Here is an 11,303-nt window from a genome sequence, read left to right as displayed (position 1 = left end):
TGGGGGTCGCGGCTGCGGTTGGCGGTGGCCGCGGGGGACCAGGACACGCTCGTCACCTGCCAGGCCACCAGCCCCGCCCTGGGGGTGGCCGTCAGCGCGGTCCACCGCCTCCTGCTGCGGCGTGAGTGGGGGGCACTGGGGGGCACTGGGAGGGGAGTGGGAGGGACTGGGAGGGACTGGGAGGGGACCGGGGGGCACTGGGAGGGACTGGGAGGGGAGTGGGGGGCACTGGGAGGGACTGGGGGGCACTGGGAGGGGAGTGGGGGGGGACTGGGGGCACTGGGGGGCACTGGGAGGGACTGAGAGGGACTGGGAGGGGAGTGGGAGGGACTGGGGGGCACTGGGGGGCACTGGGAGGGACTGGGGGGGACTGGGAGGGACTGGGAGGGGAGTGGGGGGCACTGGGGGGCACTGGGAGGGACTGGGGGGCACTGGGAGGGGAGTGGGGGGGACTGGGGGGCACTGGGGGGCACTGGGAGGGACTGAGAGGGACTGGGAGGGGAGTGGGAGGGACTGGGGGACACTGGGGGGCACTGGGAGGGACTGGGGGGGACTGGGAGGGGAGTGGGAGGGACTGGGGGGTACTGGGAGGCACTGGGAGGGGAGTGGGGGGCACTGGGAGGGACTGGGAGGGACTGGGAGGGGAGTGGGAGGGACTGGGAGGACTGGGAGGGACTGGGGGGCACTGGGAGGGACTGGGAGGGGAGTGGGAGGGACTGGGGGGCACTGGACTGGGAGGGGAGTGGGAGGGATTGGGAGAGGACTGGGGGGCACTGGGAGGGACTGGGAGGGGAGTGGGAGGGACTGGGAGGGGACTGGGAGGGACTGGGAGGCACTGGGAGGGGAGTGGGGGGGAGTGGGAGGGACTGGGGGGCACTGGGAGGGCACTGGAAGGCACTGGGGGGGGAGTGGGGGGGAGTGGGAGGGACTGGGGGGCACTGGGAGGGCACTGGAAGGCACTGGGGGGTACTGGGAGGGACTGGGAGAGGACTGGGAGGGACTGGGGGGCACTGGGGGGCACTGGGAGGGACTGGGAGGGGACTGAGAGGGGACTGGGAGGCACTGGGAGGCAATGAGGGGACTGGGGGGCACTGGGAGGAGACTGGGGGGCACTGGGGGGGACTGGGAGTGGACTGGGGGGTACTGGGAGAGACTGGGATGGCACTGGGGGGTACTGGGAGGTACTGGGATGTCCCTGGAAGGGCACTGGGTGTTACTGGGAGTACTGGGATGTCCTTGGGATGGCAGTGGGTGTTACTGGGAGGCACTGGGAGGGGTGTGCGTGGTCACTGGGACCTCCCCTCCCCCTCCCCCCTTTCCCAGACCCCCCCCAGTTGGCGGTGGGGGAGGGGCCGGTGGTGGCGCGGGAGCACGGGGGGGTCCGACTGCCCCTCTCCGTCCGCGCACACCCCCCCCTGGAGAGCTGCGCCTGGAGCCTGGGCGGCCGCCCCCTCCTGCCCGGTGCGTACTGGGAGCACTGGGAGGCACTGGGAGACACTGGGAAGGGCAGTGGGGGGCGCTGGGAGGTACTGGGAGGAGCTGGGGGGGCACTGGGAGGCACTGGGAGGTACTGGGAGGTACTGGGAGGCACTGGCAGGGGGAGCTGGGGGCACTGGGAGGCACTGGGAGGTACTGGGAGGCACTGGGAGGCACTGGGAGGCACTGGGAAGGGCAGTGGGGGGCGCTGGGGGGGCGCTGGGAGGCGCTGGGAGGCACTGGGAGGTACTGGGAGGCACTGGCAGGGGGAGCTGGGGGCACTGGGAGGCACTGGGAGGCGCTGGGGGGGCACTGGGAGGCACTGGGAGGCACTGGCAGGGGGAGCTGGGGGGGCACTGGGAGGCACTGGGAGGCGCTGGGGGGGCACTGGGAGGCGCTGGGAGGCGCTGGGAGGCACTGGGAGGCGCTGGGAGGCACTGGGAGGTACTGGGAGGAGCTGGGGGGGCACTGGGAGGCACTGGGAGGCGCTGGGGGGGCACTGGGAGGCTCTGGGAGGGGGCTTGGAGGTTACTGGGAGGCACTGGGGTGGCACTGGGAGGCGCTGGGAGGCACTGGGAGGTACTGGGAGGAGATGGGGGGGCACTGGGAGGCACTGGGAAGGGCAGTGGGGGGCGCTGGGGGGGCACTGGGAGGCACTGGGAGGGGGCTTGGAGGTTACTGCGAGGCACTGGGAGGCGCTGGGGGGGCACTGGGAGGCACTGGGAGTTACTGGGATGGGGCTTGGAGGTTACCGGGATGTACTGGGAGGCCCTGGAAGGGGTCTTGGGGGTTACTGGGAGCACTGGGATTTACTGGGAGGCACTGGGATGGGGCTTGGGGGTTACTGGGAGCACTGGGAGGGGGTTATGTGGTTACTGGGAGACTCGGGGTGGGGGTGGGGTTCCCGGGTTGGGCGTGTCCCTGACCCGCCCCTCCCCCCCCCCCCCCCAGAGGGGTCCCCCCGGCACCGGTTGGGGGAGGGGCAGTCACTGGACATCCTCAACGTCAGCCGTGGGGACGCCGGAACCTATGGGGTGGAGTGCCGCAACGCCGAGGGGACGGCCGCCGCCCGCCTGCGGCTCCTCGTCCACTGTGGGGCGCCCCATAGCGACCCATAGCGCCCCATAGCGCCCCATAGCCCCATAGCCCCTATAGCCCCCTATAGCCCCTATGGCATCCTATAGCGGCCTATGGCATCCTATGGCATCCTATGGCGCCCTATGGCGCCCCATAGTGCCCCATAGTGCCCCATAGCGCCCCATAGCCCCTATAGCCCCCTATAGCCCCTATGGCATCCTATAGCAGCCTATGGCATCCTATGGCATCCTATGGCGCCCTATGGTGCCCCATAGTGCCCCATAGCGCCCCATAGCACCCCATAGCGCCCCATAGCGCCCCATAGCGCCCCATAGCCCCATAGCGCCTATAGCCCCCTATAGCCCCTATGGCATCCTATAGTGGCCTATGGCATCCTATGGCGCCCTATGGTGCCCTATGGCGCCCCATAGTGCCCCATAGTGCCCCATAGCCCCTATAGCCCCCTATAGCCCCTATGGCATCCTATAGCAGCCTATGGCATCCTATGGCGCCCTATGGTGCCCCATAGTGCCCCATAGCGCCCCATAGCACCCCATAGCGCCCCATAGCGCCCCATAGCCCCTATAGCCCCCTATAGCCCCCTATAGCCCCTATGGCATCCTATAGCGGCCTATGGTGCCCTATGGCGCCCTATGGCACACCAATGGCGCCCGCCTGCGGCTCCTCGTCCACTGTGGGGCGCCCCATAGCGACCCATAGCGCCCCATAGCGCCCCATAGCCCCATAGCCCCTATAGCCCCCTATAGCCCCTATGGCATCCTATAGCGGCCTATGGCATCCTATGGCATCCTATGGTGCCCTATGGCGCCCCATAGCGCCCCATAGCGCCCCATAGCGCCCCATAGTGCCCCATAGCGCCCCATAGCGCCCCATAGTGCCCCATAGTGCCCCATAGCCCCCTATAGCCCCCTATAGCCCCTATGGCATCCTATAGCGGCCTATGGCATCCTATGGCATCCTATGGCGCCCTATGGTGCCCCATAGCACCCCATAGTGCCCCATAGCCCCATAGCCCCTATAGCCCCCTATAGCCCCTATGGCATCCTATAGCGGCCTATATCACCCCATAGCACCCTATACCACCCTATAGCACCCCATAGCGCCCTATACCACCCTATACCACCCTATACCACCCTACAGCACCCTATAGCACCCTGCAGCACCCCACAGCACCCCATAGCACCCTATACCACCCTATACCACCCTATAGCACCCTATATCACCCCATAGCACCCTATACCACTCTATAGCACCCTATAGCACCCCCCAGCACCCTATACCACCCTATACCACCCCATAGCACCCTATAGCACCCTATATCACCCCATAGCATCCTATACCACCCCATAGCACCCTATAGCACCCTATACCACCCCATAGCACCCTATAGCACCCTATATCACCCCATACCACCCTATACCACCCTATACCACCCCATAGCACCCTATAGCACCCCCCAGCACCCTATAGCACCCTATATCACCCCATAGCACCCTATACCACCCTATACCACCCCATAGCACCCCACAGCACCCTATACCACCCTATACCACCCCATAGCACCCTATAGCACCCTATACCACCCTATAGCACCCCCCAGCACCCTATACCACCCTATACCACCCCATAGCACCCTATAGCACCCTATATCACCCCATAGCACCCTATACCACCCTATACCACCCCACAGCCCCTATATAACCCCGTAACACCCCATAGCACCCCCCAGCACCCCACAGCCCCCCAGCCCCCCCCGCTGAGCCCTGCCCCTCCCCCCCCAGACCCCCCGGCCATCGTGTGGGTCCCCGACCCGGTGGTGGTGGACGAAGGTGACACCGCGGAGCTGCTGTGTCACGTCGAGGGCAGTCCCCTCCCCCCGGCTGCCTGCGCTGGGCGCGGCTGGTACGGGGGGGGGCGGGGGGGGAGAGGGGGGGACTTGGGGACATGGGGGGGACATGGGGGCATTGGGGGGACATGGGGGGACATGGGGGCATTGGGGACATGGGGACATCGGGGGACATTGGGGACATGGGGGACATTGGGGGGGACATGGGGATATTGGGGGTATTGGGGACATGGGGGGACATGGGGGACGTTGGGGACATTGGGGGGGACATGGGGATATTGGGGACATGGGGGGACATGGGGGGACATTGGGGGGGACATGGGGATATTGGGGACATGGGGACATCGGAGGACATGGGGACATTGGGGATATTTGGGACATGGGGGGACATGGGGGACATTGGGGGACATTGGGGGACATGGGGGACATTGGGGGACATTGGGGGACATGGGGACATTGGGGACATTGGGGACATTGGGGGACATTGGGGGACATGGGGACATTGGGGACATTGGGGACATTGGGGGACATTGGGGACGTTGGGGACATTGGGGATATTGGGGACATTGGGGGGGACATGGGGATATTGGGGGTATTGGGGGACATTGGGGGACGTGGGGGGACGTGGGAGGATATGGGGACATTGGGGGACATGGGGGGACATTGGGGGGGACATGGGGACATTGGGTATATTTGGGACATGGGGGGACATGGGGGACATTGGGGGGGACATGGGGACATTGGGGACATTGGGGGACATTGGGGACATTGGGGACATTGGGGACATTGGGGGACATTGGGGGACAGTGGGGACGTTGGGGACATTGGGGGGGACATGGGATATTGGGGACATGGGGGGACATGGGGGGACATTGGGGGCGACATGGGGATATTGGGGATATTGGGGACATGGGGGGACATGGGGACATCGGGGAACATCAGGGGACATGGGGGACATTGGGGGGGACATGGGGATATTGGGGACATGGGGACGTGGGGGGACGTGGGAGGATATGGGGACATTGGGGGACATGGGGGGACATGGGGACATTGGGGGGGACATGGGGATATGGGGGGACACGGGGGGACATTGGGGGACGTGGGGGGACATTGGGGACATGGGGGGATATGGGGGGACATTGGGGGGACACGGGGACATTGAGGGGACATTGGGGACATTGGGGACATTGGGGGGGACATGGGGATATTGGGGACATGGGGATATGGGGGGACATTGGGGGTACATTGGGGTCAGGGGGGACATGGGGGGACACGGGGACATTGAGGGGACATTGGGGACATGGGGGGACACGGGGGGACCATCGCGGCCACGAGGACATTTGGGAGGGGGCAGAGGGGGCACAGTGGGGCCGCGGTGGGGCAGTAGTGGCGCAGTGGGGCCGTGTGTGTGTGTGTGTGTGACAGTGTGACAGTGTGACAGCGGTGTCCCCGTCCCCGCAGGCGGAGGAGGGGCCGGTGGCCGAGGGGCTCCCCGAGGGGCTGCAGGCGGAGGGGGACCCCCCCGTGGGGCGGCTGCGGGTGTGGGGGGCGCGGCGGGAACTGGGGGGACCCTACGAGTGTCACGTGGACACGGGAGTGCCACCCCCCGCCAGGGCCATCGTCCGCCTCATCGTGCGCTGTGGGTCACCGGGGGGGGGGGGGGGAGGGGGGGAGGGGAGAAAAGAGGGGGGTGGGGGGGGGACGACCCACCCAGTGAGGGACATGGGGTGGGGGCACCAAGTTGGGGACATCTGGGGGGAGGGGCCACCTCACGGGGGACATCTATGGAGGGGACATCTATGGGGACATCTATGGGGGACGTCCAATGGGAGGGGACACCCAATGGGGACACCCAATGGGAGGGGACATCCAATGGGGACATCCAATGGGGACATCCAATGGGAGGGGACACCCAATGGGGACATCCAATGGGGACATCCAATGGGGGTCACTCAATGGGAGACACTCAATGGGGACATCTATGGGGGACATCTACAGGAGGGGACATCCAATGGGGACGTCCAATGGGAGGGGACACCCAATGGGGACACCCAATGGGAGGGGACATCCAATTAGGGTCAATCAATGGGAACATCTATGGGGGACATCTATGGGAGGGGACACCCAATGGGGACATCCAATGGGGGTCACTCAATGGGGACATCTATGGGGGACATAAATGGGGGGGGGACATCCAATGGGGGACACCCAATGGGGACATCTATGGGGGACATCTACGGGAGGGGACATCCAATGGGGACGTCCAATGGGAGGGGACACCCAATGGGGACATCCAATGGGGACACCCAATGGGAGGGGACACCCAATGGGGACATCCAATGGGAGGGGACACCCAATGGGGACATCCAATGGGGACATCCAATGGGAGAGGACACCCAATGGGGACATCCAATGGGAGGGGACATCCAATTAGGGTCAATCAATGGGGACATCTATGGGGGACATCTATGGGAGGGGACACCCAATAGGAGGGGACACCCAATGGAGGCCACACCCAATGGGGGGGGAGGGGATGACTCGGGGGTTCCCGGGGACACCCCATGGGGGGGGTGACCAACCCCAGCCCTGACGCCCCTCCCCCCCCCCCCCAAGATGGTCCCGAGTTGGAGGCGGAGCCGGAGGCGGAGCCTGTGCCGGTGCTGGTGCCGGAGGGGGCGGAGTCGGCGCAGCTGCGGTGCCGCGCCCAGGGCGTGCCCAGGGTGGAGCTGCACTGGGAGCGCCATGGCCACGCCCTGCGCCCCGATGATGTCAGGTACCCCCCCTTCCCCCCACCTCCCCAATGAGGCCACACCGGGTTCAACTGGACCCAACTGGGCCCAACTGGGATAAATCAGTCCCAAGTGGGGCCAACGGGGTCAACCAGACCCAACTGGGGCCAAATGGGTCGACCAGACCCAACTGGGGCCAACTGGGGCCCAACCAGACCCAACTGGGGCCAACACGGTCAACCAAAGACAACTGTGGCCCAACCAGACCCAACTGGGGTCAACCAGACCCAACTGGGGCCAACTGGGGTCAACTGGGCCCAACCGGGGCCCACCAGACCCAACTGGGGCTCAACTGGGCCAATTAGACCCAACCGAGGCCCATCCGGAGCCAACTGGGCTCAACTGGGGCCAACTGGGTCAACCAAAGCCAACTGGGACCCAACCAGACCCAACTGGGGTCAACCAGACCCAACTGGGGTCAACTGAGCCCAACTGAGGCCAACCGGGGCCCACCAGACCCAACTGGGGCCCGACTGGGCCAATTAGACCCAACCGAGGCCCATCCGGAGCCAACTGGGCTCAACAGGGGCCAACTGGGTCAACCAAAGCCAACTGGGACCCAACCAGACCCAACTGGAGTCAACTGGGGCCCAACCAGACCCAACTGGGGTCAACCAGACCCAACTGGGGTCAACTGAGCCCAACCGAGGCCAACCGGGGCCCACCAGACCCAACTGGGGCCCGACTGGGCCAATTAGACCCAACCGAGGCCCATCCGGAGCCAACTGGGCTCAACTGGGGCCAACTGGGTCAACCAAAGCCAACTGGGACCCAACCAGACCCAACTGGAGTCAACTGTGGCCCAACCAGACCCAACTGGGGCCCAACCAGACCCAACTGGGGTCAACCAGACCCAACTGGGGTCAACCAGACCCAACTGGGGCCCGACTGGGCCAATTAGACCCAACCGAGGCCCATCCGGAGCCAACTGGGCTCAACTGGGGCCAACTGGGGCCAATTGGACCAACCCGCTCCCAGTTCCGCCCCACCCCAGTCCCAGTTCCTCCCCAAACTGGTGCTGGTTCTACCTCAGGTTCCGGGAGCACCAGTGGCGTGAGGGTCCCTGGACCAGCAGCCTCCTCACCGTGACCAACATCACCCTGGACCGGGCCCTCCTCCGCCACCAGTACCACCACCCAAACCGGGACCAGTATAAGACCCGACCCCGGCACCAGTACCAGAACTGGCACCAGGACCAGAACTGGGACCAGGACCAGAACCGGACTCTCGGCACCTTCGTCTGCGTCGCCCGGAACCCACTGGGCACCGTCCGGCGCCGCCTCCAGCTCCAGCTGGCCGGTACGGGCACTGGGAGGGGGTTACTGGTATCGGGGCGCTCATACTGGTATCAGGGGGTAGCCGGTACTGGGAGGTGGTGGCAGCACTGGGAGGGATATCTTCTACCAGTATTTAGGACTGGGAGGTTACTGGTACCAGGGGTGGTGGTACCAGTGCCAAGGGGGGGTTCTTGGTTTGGTACTGGGAGGAACGGGGATGAGATTGGATGGTACTGGGAGGGTCTGGGGCAAGATTGGATGGTACTGGGAGGGTCTGGGGCGTGCTGGGAGGGGTATTGGGAGCACTGGGACAATCCCACGGGGCACTGGGAGGGGACTAGGAGGCACTGGCAGGTGACTGGGAGAGACTCGGGGGACACTGGGAGGGTACTGGGCGACACTAACATGGGACTGGGAAGGACTGGGGGGACATGGAGGACACTGGGAGGACTTTGGGGGGCGCACTGGGAGAGATGGGGCAGTCCAACGAGGCACTGGGGAGGTACTGGGAGGGACTGGGAGCATTATGGGGACACCGGGAGGATTGGGGGGGGGGGCACTGGGAGGGATGTTGGGAGCACTGGGACAATCCAGTTGGGCACTCAGAGGATACTGGGAGGCACTGGGAGGATATTGGGGGCCCCGGGCGGGGGGAGATGCGTGACACTGGGGGGACTCTGGGGCCACTGGGAGGATATTGGGGCCACTGGGAGTATACTGGGAGGCACCGGGAGGATATTGTGGCCACCGGCAAGAAATGGGGGAGGGCACTGGGAGGATACTGGGGGACGCTGGGAGGAAATGGGGTTCCCAGTGGCACGTGGGGAACCCTTTGACCCTCCTTGCCCCCCCCCCCCCTCCCCCCAGATCGCCCGGACCCCCCCCAAAATCTGCAGGTGTCGGGGGTCACCCCCACCTCCCTCAGCCTCACCTGGACCCCCGGCTTCGATGGGGGGCTGCCCCAGACCTTCCTCATCAGGTGAGGGGGGGGGGGGGCGGGACACAAGACCCCCCATGGGTACCCCAAAAACCCCATGGGTACCCCCCCAAAAAACCCCATAGGGAGCCCCAAAACCCGCTGGAACCCCCCAAAAACTTGATGGGACCCACAAACCCTCATGAGATCCCCCCGTGGGAACTCAAAACCTCACGGGGACCCCAAAACATCGATTGGAAAACCCCCAAATCCATTGAATCCCCCCCCCCCCCCCCCAAAAAAAAAACCACACGAGGAACCCTCAAAAGCTCACGGAGACCCCCAATCATCCATGGGAGATCCCCAAATCCCGTGAATCCCCCCCAAAAAAACACACGAGGAACCCTCAAAAGATTATGGAGACCCCAAAACAACTATGGGAGACCCCAAAATCCCGTGAATCCCCCCAAAAATCCCCTGAGGAACCCTCAAAAGCTCACGGAGACCCCAAAACATCCACTGGAGACCCCAAAATCCATTGAATCCCCCCCAAAATCCATTGACCCCCCCCAAAATCCCCTGAGGAACCCTCAAAACATCACGGAGACCCCAAAACATCCACGGGAGACCCCAAAATCCATTGAACCCCCCAAAATCCATTGAACCCCCCCAAAATCCATTGACCCCCCCCCCAAATCCATTGAATCCCCCCCCAAAATCCCCTGAGGAACCCTCAAAACCTCACGGAGACCCAAAAACATCCACGGGAGACCCCAAAATCCATTGAACCCCCCCAAAATCCATTGAACCCCCCAAAATCCCCTGAGGAACCCTCAAAACATCATGGAGACCCCAAAACATCCACGGGAGACCCCAAAATCCATTGAATCGACCCCAAAATCCATTGAATCCCCCCCCCCCAAAATCCCCTGAGGAACCCTCAAAACATCATGGAGACCCCAAAACATCCACGGGAGACCCCAAAATCCATTGAATCGACCCCAAAATCCATTGAATCCCCCCCCCCCAAAATCCCCTGAGGAACCCTCAAAACATCATGGAGACCCCAAAACATCCACGGGAGACCCCAAAATCCCGTGAGTCCCCCCAAAATCCCCTGAGGAACCCTCAAAAGCTCACGGAGACCCCAAAACATCCACGGGAGACCCCAAAATCCATTGAATCCCCCCAAAACCGCGGGGGACCTCCTCAGGACACCCCAAACCAACGGGGACCCCAAAACCCCCTTTGGGGCCCCCGAGAACCCCCCAAAAGGCCCCACCGCGCCCATTTCCGGTTCCCCGTGGAGGGGGCGGGGTTCGCGTCACTTCCGGTGGGCTCCGGCCTCACTTCCGGTTTCCCCACGCTGCTTCCGGTCCCCCATCACTTCCCCTCCCCCAATCCCGCGCTTCTCTCGGGGCTTCCGGTGACGCCCACTCCGTTTCCGGTCCGACTTCCGGCCCCGCCCTCCACCCACTTCCGGTTTCTCCCCCCCCCCCCCCCCCCCGACAGCGCGAGGGGACCGGGGGCCCCTCCCCCCCCGCCGCCATCCTCGCGCCGGGCCCCGCCCTGACGCTGGGGGGGCTCCGCCCCGCCACGCCCTATGACGTCACCGTGAGGGCGCGCAACGCCCGCGGCGACAGCGCCGCCGCCGTCATCAGCGCCGTCACTTCCGGTGAGGGGGCGGCGGGGGCCGGAAGCGGGTGGGAGGAAGGGCGGGGAGCGGAAAGGGGCGGGAAAGGGACCGGAAGTGGACAGGAAGTGGACCGGAAGTGGACCGGAAGTGGACCGGAAGTGGACCGGAGTGGCGGGGAGGAGGCGCAACCGGAAGTCTTGCGCAACCGGAAATGCTCAGATGCGGAAGTGGTCCGGCAGTGGGGGGGGGGGGGGGGGGTTGACCC

General features: G+C 64.8%; 1 protein-coding gene across 1 annotated transcript; it reads left to right on the top strand.

Annotated features, from left to right (window-relative positions):
• Nucleotides 1-3: 3 nt before the first annotated feature.
• On the top strand, nucleotides 4-11,077 carry LOC309684985 (nephrin-like; the record flags this gene model as incomplete). The annotated part of the gene is given in 11 exon segments (XM_082500817.1): nucleotides 4-121; nucleotides 1,324-1,461; nucleotides 2,428-2,568; nucleotides 4,356-4,454; nucleotides 4,457-4,476; nucleotides 5,882-6,059; nucleotides 7,034-7,193; nucleotides 8,243-8,508; nucleotides 9,354-9,465; nucleotides 10,915-10,943; nucleotides 10,946-11,077. Coding segments are annotated over 11 exon segments (1,393 nt in total), but the record flags the coding sequence as incomplete, so codon positions are not given.
• Nucleotides 11,078-11,303: the final 226 nt, after the last annotated feature.

Source organism: Vanellus vanellus, assembly GCF_965231255.1.
Source record: "Vanellus vanellus genome assembly, contig: HAP1_SCAFFOLD_2362, whole genome shotgun sequence".
NCBI lineage: Eukaryota > Metazoa > Chordata > Aves > Charadriiformes > Charadriidae > Vanellus > Vanellus vanellus.
Note: the sequence above shows the minus strand (reverse complement) of the source record. Positions and strands in the feature narration are given on the sequence as shown.